The sequence below is a fragment of the Ischnura elegans genome, chromosome 8 (assembly GCF_921293095.1).
Source record: "Ischnura elegans chromosome 8, ioIscEleg1.1, whole genome shotgun sequence".
In the NCBI taxonomy this organism is placed as follows: Eukaryota; Metazoa; Arthropoda; class Insecta; order Odonata; family Coenagrionidae; genus Ischnura; species Ischnura elegans.
The window spans coordinates 18762052-18781735 of NC_060253.1; the positions used below are offsets into that span (position 1 = coordinate 18762052).

A 19684-nucleotide genomic window follows, 5' to 3' on the forward strand; every position below is an offset into this window, starting at 1 on the left:
TCTCTCTCAACAAACAACAGCTGTAGTCATCATCACAGTCAGACCCTGGATAAAATTATTGTACCACAATAACAGCTTCTGGTTATTGATAACAATAAATCTTATCAACTCAGTATCCTACATCTACATACTACCCCACAAGCCATCTCAATAGTGGGGAGAGTTAGGACATCATCACCAGTTAACAAATAAAAACAAAATTTTCTAACAAAGTTCCACCTAGCAATACCTCTCAAATACATATAATGCATCTGACGACTGATATGCATAGGCAAGGGACTTATAGAAAACTCGTTGGAGAGCGACCATAAATATTACCTTCTTTTAAACTTTTCCATTATTTATTTGCCTTCCTCTTGCCATAACTGACTAACCTAATTGAAAGTAGTGTGTCATTCAAAATTTAAGAAGGACCAACTCTGTGCCTGTGACACAGTTTTTATCTATATGTACCCTATTCAGTGGTTGGTGAGTTTTGGATTTTAATTTAACCATACAAACCTAGAGATGACACATTGATTTCCATTTCCAGGAGGATTTTAGCCATTGTCTGTGAGAGCGAGAAAGGACCAGCAGGGCAACGGATGGACATGCATTGAAAAGCTTGTTCTTCCTTCTGGGCCAATGACGAGCAATTGAGGTAGAGGGTTCGATTGCTTGGCACCTAGATATGCGCAGAGAGAAAATGGAAATATTAAAAGGACTATTTTCTCTAGTTTTGAGAGTGGCATTGAAATAAATTCAACTTAAATAAGACTTATTAACACCAGTAATGAAGCTTGTACTGTCATAGACTGACAATATCCAAAACGATTTCAGCAAAACATTAGTCATATATATAAACAGCAGGGAACAGTCGTTTGATACTCTTAGTAGTCTGGCTGCTGGTTGATTCATGAGTAGAGATACGTGAAAATCGCTTTTTCATTTTTATTTTATCGCACTTTCAATAACAGTTTATCGCATTTTGTAGCGTATATTTTTTTATTTTCAGAATGAGGTAGATAACGATAAAATGGAGTGAAACACATTTATAAGGCAAAATACAGAATATTTTAAATAATTATGTTGTAGAACAATAATAAATTAAGGAATAAGACATATAGTGGCGGAGGCGTAGCTTGCCCACGCCCACTTGTAGTTCGTGGCCACGTAGAGTCCCAGGCAACTAGCAGCTGGCCAGTCGCTTACATGCTTCAAGCGGCGAGTGTCAGTGGAGCAATTAAACTGCACTCTGCACAAAATGTACAATTTTTCTGTCGAAAAGGCAAATTTTGTAATAATATCCAGTCATCGCATCTATGTCGCATTTATTTGTGCACATCGCATCTATATCGCATTTATCGCATTTGCTATTTTCACGCATCTCTACTCATGAGACTGGCAACTCTATTTTTCAAACACTATCACAATCAGCATTTATTAAAAATTGGTGAATGAGTTCATTTGTCTAGTTCCATGGAGGGAGTTGTATTGGAGTGTTTCGGAGGTTTGGGAGTCCAGCTGCCTATAGACTCCCAGAGGAACAAATAGTGCATGAGCAAATAACAATCTGCCACAGCCACTTAAATTTAACGCAGCAATTCTTGAGCACCAAAAGACTTGTCCCTTGAATGCACACAAGTCTTGGTTAATGCCTCCGACAAGGGAGATTAGGTCAAGAAAATCAGCTTATTCAAGACTTATGAAACAGTATCACTTGGTTAGTGGTGAATTGCTTCATCATCAACATACTTGAACAATCTGAAGGTTGGTTTGTCATTTCTCCCAAATTCACCATCCTATCTGCCAACATTTTTACATTTATTTTCTTTTACATCCATTATTACTTTTCCTATGCAGCTCAATCAGGGCATTCTTTAGTCTTTCATCCCATCTGCACATTTTGAATACCTCCACTCCTGATCTCTCTGCTTTTGCCATGACCATGCCTTGGTCACATACATAAACGTACTCCATAAGTAGCATTTGATGAACTGATTAACACATTCGATGCAGGCCTGATTTTCATGGAAGTCGTCAGAATTGGGGGATAATATTAGGTGTGCAACTAAGTTTCCGCTGTTTGTTCACATATGGCTCTAGTAGATTTTGATGTATCAGAAGCATCACAAATTAAGCTTAGACATTTGGTTAACAAACTGCTCGATAACAATGGCGAGTTTTATTTGGCGTCATATTCTTATTGCAGCATGAAAATGTCCGAGTTTGTGCCAGGTAACCGTCATTTGCGGGAAGTGTTTATTTTCTTCTTTCATTCGAAGAAAACAGAGGCTGAAGTGCATCCATCGAGACCTCAAACAAGTTTACAGGGATGCTGCTCTAAGTGAAACAACGTGCCGTGATTGCTTCCATCGCTTCAAAGACCAATATTCCAATGCTGACGTGAAGGATGACCAAAAACCTTCAAAGATGCTGAATTAGAAGATAACTTGATGATGATCAGTACCAAACTCAAGAAGAGCTTGCTTATGCAGGAGGAGTTACCCACCAATTCATTTCCAAGAGATTGGATGCGTTGGGATTTATGCAAAAGCAAGGAACTTGGATTCCTTGTGATTCTAGGTGATTCTACCGCTTGACAATGCTCGACCCCACGTTGCAAAACCTGTTAAAAACTACCTGTAAACTCTCAAATGGGAAATTCTGACCCCTGTACCCCCCAGACTGTAACCCCCAGATATTATGCCGTCTGATTACTACTTTTTATTCTTTACGGCACATGGCCTGGCTGATCTGCAGATGATCTCATATGAAGACACCAAAAAATGACATGAGTCGTGAGTAGCCTCAAAAAATGAACACTTTTACCATTACGGTATTGGCCTCTGCCACATTGATGGAGAAAAGTTGTAGCTAGTGATGGACAATACTTAGAATTATTCATTTATAACCATTTTTACACAATAAAGTTGCATTTTCATTCAAAAAACAGCGGGAACTTAGTTGCGGACCTAATATTTTTTTTGTTTTGCTTAGTTTATGTTAAGTACAGTTCCTCATACATGTTATACATGATTTGAGCAAAATTTTTAATTATTTTTGCAAAAATTGGCACCACGTCAATTGGCGTGTTCCGTATTTCAATGTCGTCCAGCTTAAAAAAATGTGCGCGTTGACTAGGTATATTTCAGGATAAGTACAAATGTTCACGAAGTTTGCAATAAAGCTATTTGTGTCAATTTGGCACTGGGTGTTCGTCATTAGTGTCAGGGATTATCATAAGTAAAAGGAAAGACATTGACTGTGCTATGGGGCCGCATTGCTCTGAGTTATAAAATCAACATACGACATCACAGATTCACCTATGGCAGGCGTTCACAGTTAGTGAATGCATGCCATCTGGCAATCTATACCACACTTCTTTCAGGAGGCTTGCTGGATAACATGCGCACGTAGATAGACCAAAATGGGCAGATATTATGGCTACTGGATAATACACGACATTGAAAGTCAGATCATACACTAAGGTCATGGTAAAGATAACACATACGTTTGCAAATTTTTCATAAACAGGCATGCATAATAAATCTTCATTACGTATAATTCTTTTGATGCAACACCTACATCTAAATTTATAAACTTTTTTGCCACTTTTCCGTGCATCAGTATAAAAACAAAAGCAATCGAATAGATAAAATAAAATATATAACATTCAAACAAAGTCAGAACAAAAATTTACTGCCACGCTTGCCAGGTGCTACCGAATGTTTTTCTCTTTCCCAGAGAGAATTTTTTGTAGAAAAATGAAATATCCTAATATGTTAGTTAACATAGGCAGCAATACGAAATTTATAATTTTGGGGCTCAAAGAATGAAGAGCTACCCCTCTTCAGAGGTCTTTGTATTCTACAAATAAAATAAGCAATAATTAGACAAAGTATTGGAAACATTTAACATACAATACAAATTATGGTCTAAAAAATGTGTATTTAATGTAATTTGGTGTGAAAAAAATGAAAACACTGAAAAAGATAAAATGGTACATATAAACTACATTATTATAAGTTTCTCATTCATAAATATTGATATAAAATAATGACATATACCGTAAACCGGTTTTTTTGCAAACAACACTGCCACTTTTTTTTTCTTTTTCAACTGCATTCTTGTAAGTTCATGTACGACAATGATTTAAAACTATCATCAGCCATTGGTCTCTTCTGTCAAAATGTGTGAAAAAATTACAACTTGAGTAAAATTTTATACGTTAAAAAATTGAAAATAGAGCTGGCAAAGATTTTCTGGAACTGGGACAACTTTGCCAATGGACTTATATCCAACAGAAAACTCAATAAAACAATTCAATAAATAATTTTAATTTTGAAAACTCTTAAATGTAGAATGTTACACACAGATACACAAAACACTGAATATAATATACTATGGTTATTCCTCTAATTTTTCTTCTATTAACATGTTCCGCCGATATAATTCTGTGTGGATGTGCTTGGAAGTGATCAAGTATGATTTTTCCATGGTTTCTCCTGGGGCCACATTAATTTTCCGTCTTCTTCTCTGTGGCGAACTTTTGTTTGGATTACGATGAGAGGCTTGAAGATAATTAAAAAAATGAAGCACTTACTCTTGTAGGAGTGTCATTACGATCAGTTTTCCATGCATCCGGAATTCAAGACTAAACTTCTTTGAGATTGAGTGGCACAGTGCCACATTTCTCCAACCCTGATATGATGTTTGAGTTCATTTTACTTCCTTCATCCAAAGCACTGAGAAGTTTTGCCAAAAGTATTGGAAATGCTTTATTTTCGAGAGTTTTATAACCAGTAAAGTTCCACAATTTATGATCTGTCAGTATCGCTCTCCATTTATATATATACAAGGAGCGAAGACTGAAACATCAAAAGGTTTTCATAAATGATTGGACGATGGTGTAAGAACACAATACGAATCAATCATCAATCAATGGGATTAAAAGGCATTCCCCGGTCTGCATAAACAAGTACATGTTCGAGGATCTCCTTTTCCTTACCCTTGCTCAATCCCATCTGGCACCCTGGATTCTTTGAATGGCAACACTTCACCTTACTGTCAATTGTCCTATGTGGAATATTATATTTCAGGACTGCCTTCCACTGCTCATTTTATTATTAATCACTGCAGTGACAGCAAGTTGCAGCGTAGCGTCATCATAATTTCGAAACCTGCGGCCTCCCAACTTTGCATTAAAGCGCCTTGGCATCTGAACGGTCCATAAAAAGAATATGAAAAACGCACCCTAAGGAAAAAATGTACTAGAATTTGAGATATAACAATATTGTCAGTTGGCAAGTTGTCCCATTTCCACCAAGCTTCCTGTTGCAGCATTGCCAAGTTATATTAATACACCTAGGTACAACATACATTTTACCATTTAAAGCGATCCTGAAAGTAAATTACATACTCTATTGAATCATACTAGAAGTTTTTATTTACGTTTGATAAAATGGGCAGGACGAGACACTTAAATAGCCTACCAAAATAATCAGTTTGGCACGACGAAAACAAAACACTTATAAAGACCTGCAAATAAGTCGTGAGACTACAAGTATTTGGAAAGCATATCACTCAATATCTTTCATCACTGTGTGATGAAAACATAGGCCCTTTCTTGGATAATTAGGGAACTTAATAGGGCACCAAAGATAATATTATTCAAAACCTGGCAAAGTCGTCCCACTTGGCAAAATTGACCCGGTTTACGGTACTGACGTGAAGTGCAAAATATGGATGAAAAAGAGAGAAAGGTTTCCGTACCATAACTTCTGTTTATATACTGCTATTTACAAACGGCGAACATGGCTTGAAAGAGGGAAGCTTGCCGAAGGCTATACACACAATCAGATCACTTGGAAGTGGATATTACTTGCGTACGGAGGCGGAGAAGTGGTCTCCCAGACAGACCAGAAGAGTACGTCAAGTGACGTGCTCCGTGCTGAATGTGTTAACCCTTTTGCAGCTGTGAACATAGTGCACGTAGGAGCGTAGGAACGTAGGAGCTGCATTCACTGCTTCCATTGCAAAGTGGTCATTCCTACCCTGGTTATTTTTAAACATTTTTCTTAGGACATTATGAATAAAAACTTTTGGGCTATGTCGCCACGTCAATTCTTGGGTGGCCCCAACATTTCCTGACTGATGCTGGTTGATTCTGAAGAGAATCTCTTGAGAAAGCGACCAGCATTGGTCAGGAAACGTTGGGGCCACCCAAGAATTTATGCGGCGACATAGCCCAAAAGTTTTTATTCATAATGACGAGCACCTGCGAAAGTTTTAATGAAGAATTTTTCTTAGGAGTTAAATCAAGCTAAATATATTTTGATTTAGGATATGTATGTCATAAAACTCTGTCAAAATGTTCTCGCGATAAGAAGTCCAAAATAAGCGACAAACTTTCTCTGCTGATGTGGGTAACCATTCACTCTTTCGCCAAACAGGGCTTGAAATGTATCAAAAGTTTAACCACACGTAAAGGGTTAAAGAACACAATATCACGTCACTTTAATTCCACGGTTATAATTTTCACACATTCTGATTCACTGTGCATACGGACATTATTTTAAAAGACAACCAATTTTGGCTGTGCGTGTGGGAAATGTCCAATCAGACTGTTAGTTCATACCTGTGTGGTGGAGTAGTTTGAAACTAATGTTACTTCTTGTCCACCATGATATGCCTTTGAATGTATGCCCTCAGACCCATCTTTGACTTCTTCATCCACTATGGTACAGGGATAAGTCTGCCCACTTTGGCTAACCTTCATCAATGAGAATATCAAATATCAGGAAGAGATGCACATGATCATACAAAAACATTTCATCAATCGTATTCATGAGATAAGCTACACAAATACATTATCAAAGATGATATTACTATATAACAGAATTACATGACCACAAAAGCATTTTTCCAAAACACAGCTGTTATCATTTTATCTATTTCCTCCTGAATTTGAAAATGATACACAAAACATAACACCCAAAGTTTTTCCAATAATCATACACATTTTCATTAATGACAATGACATAAATTAACATCTCGATATATCCTGAAAATTCCTCCAACAGTTTTTTGACATTTTTTTATTGTACATTTGGCAAGAATAGACTGAAAAAACATTACTCCTTTCATGAAACAAACCAAGGAACACCAACCACAGAGAATAATTTTTTTTCAGTACCACATAGTGCAGCATTTCAGTGATAAACTATTAACACTGCAAAGCAGGCATTAGCCCGTGACTGCTGACAGTTATTTTTCTCCCTTTTTGCAACTTCAATACTGCTTCCCAAGGGGTTGCAATGTTTACATCTGTCTGCAGTCTGTGCTTCAGCCCAAAACTCAAGTGTTTCCTGACACAGAAACTGTACAATTTATTGGATTGATCAAAAATGCATTTTTGAGTTGCCAAATTATGGACATAAACTGCCAGAAATTTTATAAAAGTCACTTCTTTGCATCACTAGTGAGTGCTTCATTGAAAGACTCATCAAGTGAACATTTCTAGAGTTCAAACATATTTTTAAAACTTAAAAAGACTAATTTATATTATGTACTTATTTTTGCCTTACATACCTTAGTAAATCCTACCATCAAAATTGCTCAAAGGGTCAATAGTAAATTTTACAGAATCTAATCTTTAACATCACAGCTCACCTGTATAGAGATGAGTCTAAGAAAATTTATATCATCACTAACACTTTTTCCTTTAACGGATACTGGAACCTGAAAGATAATGTTTACTTTTTCCACTGGACTAGATCCATGCCGTTGAACCTGCATGAAAAAAAAATCAAATAAAAATTTATGAAAATACACTAATGCTTTCATATTTCACTGGCAGGAATATTTTTTTATGGTTTTTATTTTAGTTTAACAAATCAAAAAGGATTTACTAGCCTCATAAATGTGGTTAAATATCATTTTGGTTTCACTATCATTTTTATTATCCTTGAAGAATGTAAAGAGGTCATTCCTTGAAGCCCTCCTGCAAAATAAGACAAACAGGTTAAGACTGCTTACTCAGCAATTATTATTATATCCACATTAATTATTAAGATATCCACAGATTCCTAGGATACACCAAACAAAGGAAGCTCTGTGAGTGTTTGGGTACTTGAAATACATAGTAGCCATTAAATTCTTACTACCAGTGCATATTTTAAGGAATCTCAGTCAAGGAATTTTCATTGGGGGACACTGAATCTGCTTGAACCCCCTCCATCACCCTATAAATAGCAACAATTTTTTACTGACAATTTGTATGTTATTTTATGCACTGCTTACTAATAGCAAGCAGCCTGGAGCTAAGGGCATGTTTACACAACTGTTTGCTCAGATGATGATCATGTGAAGAGTGTATATAAATTCAAGCTCCATCCTTACATTCAAAATCACCAAAATAGCTGAAGTACATTTTCAAGGAGCTGCAATGACTTCAATAATGACTTTACACCGCTAAAATTTGAAACATATACTTAAACATTTAAAAAAAACTTGGAACCATATCTTACTTTTGATAGTTGTGCATAAAAGTGAAATACTGACCCTGAGCCCTGTTGTTCATTATATGGGACACATTTATTAATAGTAAACAAAAAACTTTCAGGCTGTAGTTGACAATGCTAAATGACATATACAACCTGAGATGTGTGCATAAGATTTTAACGTAGCATATCGATACCTCCACTGCACAAACGCTCAACAATCGCCCACTGAATGAAATCCACTCATCTATTACTACATGAAAAAATAGGCAAAATTTTAAGCTTTTTAACTACATGTAAATTAATAATTATTCACAATGTTTTCTATTTGTTAAAAATGGGAACCTTACTTTTGGTACAACCCTCACACATTATCCTTGGAACTATGCAACACGTGCATCACACAGGTAATCCTGAGAGCATAGATTCAGGGAGTTTCGGAAATATGTATTCACTTATTCCAATTAGCAGCTTTGACTCACAATGGCGGATCCAGGATTTTTTCTGGAGGAGGGGGGGCACAAGGATCTGACAGGCATATGGTCTTCTCATATTAGGGATTAAAAACAATATTCTAACACTTCCCATCCTATTTCGATTGACATCTGTGTAACTTACTGTATACTTGACGAATCACGCAGCTTTCCTTTTTATTTTATTAAGTTCACAGATTAAGTCTTTCTGCACCGGATCCTACATGCTCAGTGCATATTCAAGGTGTGGTCAAATGAGTGCAAAATAGCATCTCTCTTTCACTTTTACATCTGAAAATAATTTTCCCAAAATACGCCTGACAAATGCTAGCTTCTTCAGGGTTTGACCACAAATTTCTTATGTGTGTTGCCCACGATAGGTTTGAAATTATAGTTTCTCCCAGATACTTCACTTCATCTGTTGCTTTCATGTTAATGCCATACACAGCATAAACATGGTTATTGTAGGTAGCCGAACACGCAGCGCTGGGCCATACAATCAACCTTAAGGAATTAAAAATTTTTGCCAAAGTGAAAGGTGTCAAACAGAGACTGGTCAGAGAGGCCATAGAAATAATTAAAGAGGAGAGGAACAATTTTAACAGGGACACCGGCCTTAAAACAAGTCGTACTTGGCAACCCGTAATCTGGAAAAACAATCAACAACCTACTCCTCCAACCTCCCGCACCCCTCCCCTACCCCCTGACACGGATCCCTACATATATATGGTTATAAATTCCCACCTCTCCAGAATCCCTTGAGAAAGCGACCAGCATCGGTCGGGAAACATTAATGCCACCCAAAAATCGACATGGCGGCATAGCCCCAAAAGTTTTTATTTAACATGATGAGTACCCATGAAAGTTTTAATGAAGAGTTTACATGTGGTATATCTGTTTCTTTTATTTTTCCTACCGAAGGTGTCCATTACTTCATTAATGTTTATTTTTGACACAATGTCCCGATGGGTATGCATTAAAGCCAGTCCATTCAAACAATCTTCTGTCATTCTGTCAGCGAAGATATGTTTTTTACCGACATAAGGCGGAGAAAGATTGCAGAGCTCAGGGCTAAACTGTTTGCAAATATGTATTTCTACAGACAGGCATACACGGAGAGAAAGAAAAGAACCTTCTACAGGTGGAATGTCACCGAGTTGCAAGGGATGGTTTGTACTCAAAGACATTAAGGCCATTAACAGTGATGAGCCCCCCCCCCTTGACCCCTCTCCATGAGCCCCTTCCCTACTTGGGCAATGTTTTCTCATCAAGCACTGACTAGCAAATGACCAATGGCCAGCAAATCTGTCTCCTCGAGTTGGGCTCAAGGCTCAAATGATTGAGGCTCCATAATACACAAAACAAAATGAACGTAGTGAGAACAGGACATTATTACAAATCTTGTCTATTTTTTAAGCATCAGGGGGGACACACATTCCCCCTCCCCTAAATTCGCCTATGCTGGCCCACACAAGTTAATGCGCAAATGCATGAACGATTTTTGTGGGATGAAGTGGAACAAATGCGAATGTGATTAATTTCAGTGTCTTCTCTTAAAGAGTTTCTCACTTTCTTCAGCTCATACAACCCTGGGGAAACTTATGTCGTGGCCTACTTGTGATGGGTAAAAAATATTACACCCCCTGTGCCATAATCGAATAACACAAGGGGTGTCATATTTAACAAATTAAATTTTTTCACATTCCTTGTCAGCACTTTAATAAAATAATTCCATTTTATGAATGGAATTCTTATGGAAATACTGGGTCCGGTGTAGCCATGCATTAAAATCATCCAAAAAGCCATCCTGCTGCTTTTGCGTCCAATTTAATTTTTTTTTAAAAGGATCGTGGAAAACATCAAATGAGTGTGAAATCATGCACGGATAATCTGCAACACTAATAAACAACACCTGGATAATCGGAAGTCTGCTGCAAATGTAATTCAAAACTAAAGGGTTGAACAGATTTTCTTTAAAACCAAGAAAAGTGATATTAGTATAAAACATGTGATTAATTTCAGCTTCCTTAACCTTTTCTGCGTAACAACTTGAACAACCACATCTTGACCTCCTCTAGTTTTGATCCTGGGTATGCTTTTGCCACTTAAGAATTTATTATATGAATTTTAGTCTTCTAAAATGAAATATAAGGAAGAAAGCACTCACCCAATTATTTCCATGTCTGCTTTGTAGGTGAATGGTATAATAGCAGCCCAATAATTATCTTTGAGATTATTTTCTTTGCTTATGGTGGTCACGTAGGAGTATAGACTCATTCCCATACTGCCATGCACATTCTTCATATCAATTTCTACCAATTGGCTCCTCTGTAATAAATAAATAATACAAACTCATTATGAAGAGCATAAGTAGAGGATAAATTAACAGACCTGTTCATACAGTAATTCAAAAGGTAAAATCTAAAATTATACTTCTTTACACCACCAACACCAAACATAAATGTATAGAGTATTCCTTATTTGAATAACATCAAGATCAATATTGAAAAAAAGTAAAAAATATTGAACTGATCAAATGGATAAAATAAATTTGTCATCTACATGAAAAATTACCCTAAACACATTTTGAAAATATATACTTTAACTCTTAAGCACGTAGAGCAACAAATTGAGTGAAACCATTTACATCAGAGTCCAAAACGGTAATCATATCTGTTTGAAAGGGGGAGCATGGTAGCCTACAGGGTAGAGCACTTATGGTTGCCAAATCAAGGGTCTACAGTTCAAATCCTAGGTGAAGGAATCCTGGAATTAAATATAATTTTTATTAATAATTTCGTCCACTGGTCTCTCAACATACTTCTTCATTGGGGGGAACCTTATGCTCCTTCTTGCACTTACACGCTAAAATATCGCATAATTTCAAATGTTCTTTCGAAAGTGCTTGAGTTTTGCACTTCAGCAAAAACCCTACTTTTGACCTATTCGCATTTTCCGTAAGTTTTAGTACTTCCTGTTGTACCACTAAATCCATTTAGTCACACACATAATGGAAGGGAAGCGTCACCATAGTTCGCACACCTTTATAGCCTCTCGAGAGGCCTTTTCAAGGACCGTAGGCTCCATTCCTGCGTTATCGTATCTAAAACTATTTCATCACTTCTCTAAAAGTTGGTAACATCGATTTGTTTAACCCCGAGGAGGCGCCTAATAAGGGACAAGTCGTCTCACTAAGCTTCCTTTATTACCTTCTACCATCTTCCGATTTATATTATCAAAGATAAACGACCTCCTAGCAGCATACGCGGGATGAATTTCGCTGTATTGGAGGCGTGGGAGGGGAGGGGATCGGCCTGCGGCTCTTGTATCCGCGACGCTGCGTGGGCGTTGGAATATTTTCTTCGAGGACGCGGACTCAAATTAGGCATTTTGTGGCTAAACGGTGGCAGATATGTCAAAATGCATGTAATATTTGTCCTAAAGGACAGTAACTCGGCAAAATCTATAGCAAATGACCATAAAATACTATATTTTTCGAATTTCGACCTTCCCCCCCTAAATTGCATTTGAGCGAGGGTCAGGGGTTCACCTAGAGGTCTCAAATTTTTCAGGCCTTATTTTTGATCGGTCCCACAACTTTTTTTCATTGGGCCAGATGGATTTGAAAAAAATCGATTTTTCCGATCCGCCCTAACATACAGGTCTGGGAAATATTTCAAATACAAATATTTTAAAATATGTATTTGTAATACATTTTTAATTTGCATTATTATGTATATCAAATGCACAAACTGAATGCATCTAGTATTTTGCATTTCTAATACAGATTGGAAGTAAGGAAATAAAACTTTGTAAGGTTCACTGTTATGGGCATGTTTTAATTTTTTTGTTTTAATTATGGGCACGACCGGGGTTTCGTAACTTGGTTACATCATCAGGTGACTGATCTTGCATGCATCATACATTTATACACAAAGTACACAAGTGACTGTGAGGACATCTATCGGAAAGGATAAGGACTGGTTGAAAGAGCGGGGGTGAGGGTTAAAGACGGACTGAAATAGGGAGAGGGGGTGGGGGAAAGCGAGAAAGGGGCAGCCTTGATTTGGGACGAGGGTTTTTCCTGTGAGGATAGGTGTCTGACCAGCCAGGGGAGGGCGGGGTTAAAGTGGGTGAGGAGATGAGAGCTAAAGAAGGTGGTGGTGTTGGGGAAGAAAGAGAGGATTAGCGGGGTACATTGAGTTTTCTAAATCACAATAGTCTATGGAAGGTCGTTGAGTCCGGCTGTGGAAGGTGCTGGTATGGGTTAATGATTTCCCCGAAGGACATGGGTCACTGGGAGAATTTTGGTAAAGGCACTGCTTAGTATTCGTTCTTGGAAAGTTTAACGGCACACAGGTGGATAGGCACTTGAAAATTTAAAGGTTGTCACTGTAGGAGTTCACTGATGGGGATGGAAAAGAGAGGAGAGTGGGAGGGGAGCACTTGTTTGTTGGCAAGGGGGGTGTTGTTCTTTAAATGTTGTATAACCTCCAACGTTTCCAGGGCATCAAGTGTCCTCCTGTTTCCTTCTGAGTGTAGGATATCCGGCTTAATATCACTATTGTGTTTGCCATCCATTAAATGATTGGCGAAGTTGGATTGATCTTTCTTCTTTTTGAAGCAGTTGCGATGCTCACTCACTCTGATATTAACACTTCTTTCCGTTCTGCCGATGTATTTCATGCCACAATCATCGCACTTAAGGCAGTAAATTCCACTTCTTCTTTCTGGTGGGAAACGATCTTTGCAGTTGGGCAGCAATGTTTTGAGAGTTGAGAGGGTGTAATAGGCGATTCTGTATTTTTCTTTTGGGAAGCAAGAGGTAACGGAATGAGAAATTTTCCCTAGGAATGGAATCCTGCACCAATTTTTTGGGGTGTTGATGGGGGAGAGAGAGGACACCATTGATAAGGCCTGTTTCTTCCGCACTTTTTTGAGGATGTTAACAATTACTGCTGGTTGATAGCCATTAACCTTTGCAATGTGCTGAATGATTTTCCATTCCTTGTTGTAATTCTGTTCATTGAGAGGAATTTTGATGAGTCTATTGATTAAATGATGGAACGCTGCTGTCTTGTGTTATTATAATAATTATTATCAAATAGGAAGTAGTTTTGTTTGAGGCATGTGTTAGTAAGTTCCAATATTTCTTCAATTACTACGGGATTGACATGGTTATTTTGTAGGTGGTCTCTAATGGTTGATGGAACTTCATTCTTTGGGACATTCGTGAATAAACTGTTGATATCAAAGGAGATCAGTTTGGCATTGTGTGGTACTTTTACATCCTTGATTCTCTCAATTAAGTCTAATGAATTTTTTATGCCATACTTTGGGATGAATTTCGTGTAATCTTTAATCAGGTGGTTCAGTTTTGCTGCTAGTTTATGTGTAGGTGAAGGAGTACTTGAGTTCACTGGCCGGACTGGGAAGTTAGCTTTGTGTAATTTGATCAAACCATACAACTGGGGCGGGAGAGGATTTTTTTGCAATAGCCAAATCTTTTCTTTGTAGCTGAACAATCCGTCGCTCCTGTGGATCACGTCGTGGGTTTCCTTTTGGAATGAGTTCGTGGGATCTTTGTGTAGAAGTTTGAATTCGTTGCCTCTAATGAAATCTAGACACTTATCGACATAAACATTTCTATCCAATATCACTATGGAGTTCCCTTTATCTGATTTTGTGATCACTAGGTTTTTACTTCCCGGGTCGTGCCCATAATTAAATAACAGTGAACCTTACAAAGTTTTATTTCCTTACTTCCAATATGGAGAGGTTTCACAAAGTAAAGCCTGAAGTTATTAGTTATCTAATACAGATATTTGATATTTTCCCATTCTAAAATAAAATATACATTAGTGGAATACTTTTGAAGTAGCTCTGATAACTCTTCCGGAGCATTTAGCTTCAGAGATTACCTTGTTATTGTTAGAATCGTTTTCATCATGTTTGCAACTACATATTCATAATGTGCCATGGCAGGCTATATTTTTTAAGATCTCTTCCGTTCCATACAAGTGTAGTTTGTTCTTTAAAAGGTATTTAAAATATTATTTTGAAGTTTGTTTTTCAAATTCCTGAGTCAAAGGTATTTTTTTATATTTCAAATATTTCTCCGCCAGTATTTTGCCCAGACCTGCTTGATTTCTCCACTGCTATATTTGCCTATGCCTCATCATCATAAAGAAGCAAATTACAAATGTTAGGCTCAGTTAATTTCTTTTTAGCTTCATCAATTATATTCTCAGTTGTAAGGAGACTCCATTTTTGTTAGAAATGTCCTCTTTCCTTGGACAATACCACTGACAAAATATACTCACCGATAAATTACTAGGCAATGGGTTATCCATGTCACATCTAATGTAAATGGAACTACTGTTCATCCTAGGATTTGGGCCAGAGGCTCCTGAGGATTCTTCACTGTCATGGGTTTCATAGAATCCACTTGAGACATTAACACTAGCTTTTTCCTCCAAGGATTCTTCAGTGAGACTTGCAAAAGTCAAAGCTGGAATCTCATAGCATTCCGGTGGTATCTTTGCTATTTTCCCTGGTGATCCAAGCTCTATGACCAGTTGTGTTAGATATGCAGGCTCACCTTTATTCGATACATGAATTTTCAACTTCAGCGTTTTACTTGAACCAATCACAAATTCTGGATGTTCGTCACTCCCACTGAAATCAGATATGAAAAGAAAATGCAGGTAAAAACAACAAAAAACAATGATCGTTTGACATAATTCCATGCTAACACAAGCGATGAGATTCCATGTAGTCCAGTCAATATGTCGTCAAAGAGGGCCTTTGGAGGGAATTTTTGGGGTAGTTTTGATTTATCTGTCTTATATGTATTTTGGGCTGCTATTTAAGTCCAATAATGAGGTTTACTAACAACATTTCATGATGCAATATTGCAATAACTGGCTAAAAGTCCAAACATTATAACTTTTTTTTGTTACTTTGAATTTAGCAGCTTTTACAGAAAAAGTTTTCAGTTCCAAAGTTAACGACGTAAAATTTCCTTCAAATTTAATCCTTTAATTTTTTTCTCTGAAAAACCATTTAGACTACTATGAATAAAAAAAACACCCATTTGAACATTAGTGTTTTTTGCTAATCTCTACAAAAAAATATATGTATTCAATTAAACAGGCCGAATATGACTATTTTTATAGTTTTAAATACTTGATTACTATGTGTTTTTTGATGCTGATTCTGAATAAAACCTTTATTTTCATCCATCTATTCAAATACTTTGCAAATTTCAAATTATTACATTTGAGGAAGTTGAAAATTCAATAAACTACGCAACTTCCAAAAGTGCTCAAAACATTTTACTTTTAACCCTTTCGCGCCGAATTCCGCACCTGTGCGGCGAGGATTTTTTTTCCTCAACTACGAATGCCACACCAGTGCGTCCTGAATGTTCTTATCCTAACCAACGAATGCTGCGCCTGTGCGGCACAGGTCAAAAAAAGTGACCGTGGCGGACACAATAGACCCACGGACGCGGTCGCCCCTCACGATCCGCCTTAGCGCGAGCCCAGCCCCTTCTTCGGCCGCTCAGGTCGGCCTTTTCCTATCCTCTCCACGCGGTCAACTACTGTTATTTGCAGTGTGTTTTCCAAAACTATATTTGTTGCTTACTTTTGACCACATGGAAATTTCAAACGAAATTCTAACGTTAATATCAACAGAGTTATAGAACAACAAGTAAATATACTAAATCCGTCCTTATAAACGTTAGAACTTCGGTTAAAATTTCTGCACACTCAGAAAAAAACACGAAAATCATTTTGAATTAAAAAAAATCGATACGAACAACAAGTATTTGCATATATTCTGCGTTAATATTTTAGCTAGTTGACCGCGGACTCGTGTTAGGAAGGGGCTTTTAATCCCTCTAGGGTCTGGGACAGAGGCCGAGGAAATAGATCAGTGCCCCACCGAGTTGGGTCCAAAAATTTTTCGAGAGGGACCCACTGCCTTTAGTCGACGCGGAAAGGCTTCGTACAGAGGAGTAAAGAAAACTTTCAAGAGACTCGTATTGAGGAAGAATTTCCTTCAACGAAGGTCCAGCACGAAAGGGTTAACAATATGTGTTTTTGGCAGTTCCCTTATGAATAGCTTCTTATTGTCAAATGTTTTTATAAGCCTTAAGAAAGTGGGGAACGGGATTGGTTGAAGAAATTCGTGGCTAACTGAAACCTATATGCAAATAAACTGCCAAAGTATGTAGTGGGAACTTGTTTTCAAGCATAAATTTCAATTAATTCATTTTTATTCGAAATTAATTGTTATCATTAATATTGTGTCTTTAGAAAACCACTCACCTATTTTATTCACCCTTTATAATGAAGAATGTAAATTATTTATAACATGTTGAGAAAATAAGTTTTCAAGTTTATTGTACCACTTGTGCTCTGCTTCAGGCAACATTTTCCTTTTATGCTCACTTGGGACCCATTTTGGTGCGACACCAAACAAATCATCTTAACGAAAGAAACCCAGGTTCTTTTGAAAATATGGCGAATCTTCCCTGTACACAGATGTCACAATCTGCTGTGATACTATTACATCAATCACTATTATATAATCAATTGCCTGCCTCTATAAAATGTGAAGATAGAATACTTGTGTTTTAAAAAAAATTGTATTTACTTACCTCGTCGAAAAGTGCTTCTATAGTATTAATGAGTATTTGAGTCTGTTGGAAGGCCTCACATTGTAACATTTTACATTTGATGTGTATATCATACTTTAAATTAATATTTGATATCTTGACGTGTCCTATATACCTGCCTAGTATGTGACTAGTGCAATGTATCATGCGGACAAATAAAACATTCCAATTCTAATTCAATCATGCTTCAGGAATAAGGGACCGGCATCTCTCTTTGCCAAACATCTGATGGATGAGAGCCATATGAGTGACTTTACACCAGATATTCTACATTTAGATAAATAGGGACCAAGACTCGATGCATTAGAGCAGTTTCAAATGCTAAGAAGTGCTGAAAATAAGAAACATGTTGTAAAAGAAATTTTGTATCCATTCCACTCCCCCCCTTCCATACCTTCTGTTCTTACACACTTTACCCATTTGCATCCACAAGCGTAATGGTACACGGACTGAAGCTGGCCACAAACAACACAAGCATACCAGTGCGCAGAATGCATAGTGATACGTATCTATCAGTTGATCCAGTGGCTATCTTATGAGTTATTTTGTAAGTTTTTGGCCAGATAGCAAACCTGATAGAAGCTGCCATCTGGTGGCTATTTAGAAAAATTTTCCATAGCATATCACCGTATAAATATTTATACTTCAACCAAATGTAAGAGCAGCTAACTCTTAACAACATATCAAAATTTGGTGAAATTCAGTTGACAAAAACTCTATTAAATGTCTTAACCCTATTGGAAAAAATCTGCCAATTCAATTGAAAATTTCAAAATTAAGAAAAAACTGAAAATTAAGCCCAATTAAAGATTTTATCACACTGCTCCCAAAAATATTTCAACTTTAATTTCTGTTCACATATTTTATTTATTCAGAATTCGGGATTCATGAAATTTAGATTTTAATTTTATCCCACCTTATAATAAGTTTATCATATTGGATGAATTTGTATATTTGTAAATTTTTTCAGTTAAAAAAAATTCGATTGGAATATTTCCAATAGGGTACCTCCCCTTCCTTTTGGAGACAATGTGAGTATGGAAATCCCAAATCCTCTCCATATGCTCTTACGCCCATTGACCACCTCTTTAGCCAAACTCCACCCCTGGGAATTACACCTCTTGCCCATATCCTCAGACTGTTGTGTTTTTTAGATTTTTAAAAACAGTTCTGTGTTTATTCTCTGTCTTCAGTTCATCTGTACCAGATGATGGCAAGCCACATTGAAACCTAGGTCTCACATTAAATATTTATGAGGAATTACAAAGTTTTTCTTTACTTTTGATTATGTAATCAACTGCTTCAAACATACCTTTTGCTCAGTTGCGGAAGGATTCCTTTGATTGCCAAGTCAGAATGACAGATGTCATCTGTTCCACAACCAACTTCAAAAGGAACATACATCACAGAGTCTGTTGACTCTCTGGATATTGGGCAGCTTTGGCAGAATCCATAGCTAGTATCTGAGGACAAAACAATTTCAAATTTAGTCGTGGGTTGAAATGAAAAAAACTTTGTGATTACAAATATAAAACTTCAATCAACTAGTTCTGTTTCACAGAGACATCATCCAGTTCAGATACACAATTCAAAGCAACTTTACGTGTTGGTTTTTCCTGACTTTTCCCTGATTTGCAGTCCAAATTTTTTAGTACCTGACTTAATATCAGTCACAATGTCTCAATATCAGCAGAGCGGTTGCATATTTTGGAATTTTATAGAAAAATGTAGCAGGATATGTATATTATGGGAAATAAATCTATTGTAATAATAAAGACACTTTGTACTTTCCACACTGGTTTAATTACTCGGCAACCGGCTTCCATGTATTCTACATCATTATCAAGCACGACTGCTTGATAATGACGAAGAATACATCGAAACCAGTTTCTAAGCAATTAAACCACTGTGGAAAGTACAAGTGCCTTTCATTATTACTATGCATAACTTCCACAAAGTGAATTCAACCACTATTAACTTAAAAAAATCTATTTATTTTCAGAGTGTAATACCACTCACTCAGTGATTCAACCATAAGGTTG

At 36.9% G+C, this 19684-nt stretch overlaps 1 protein-coding gene across 1 annotated transcript in view; it reads right to left on the reverse strand.

The window, feature by feature from the left end:
• The window catches only part of LOC124163787 (integrin alpha-PS5-like), a 66207-nt gene that overhangs the window by 11427 nt on the left and 35096 nt on the right, over positions 1-19684 (reverse strand). Inside the window, exons 11-17 of the mRNA XM_046540872.1 lie at positions 18955-19105; positions 15280-15634; positions 11124-11284; positions 7897-7984; positions 7654-7773; positions 6620-6754; positions 502-664 (exon numbers count right to left, since the gene is read on the reverse strand). Coding sequence (XP_046396828.1) covers positions 502-664; positions 6620-6754; positions 7654-7773; positions 7897-7984; positions 11124-11284; positions 15280-15634; positions 18955-19105 — 1173 coding nt within the window. The remainder of the gene's footprint in view (positions 1-501; positions 665-6619; positions 6755-7653; positions 7774-7896; positions 7985-11123; positions 11285-15279; positions 15635-18954; positions 19106-19684) is intronic.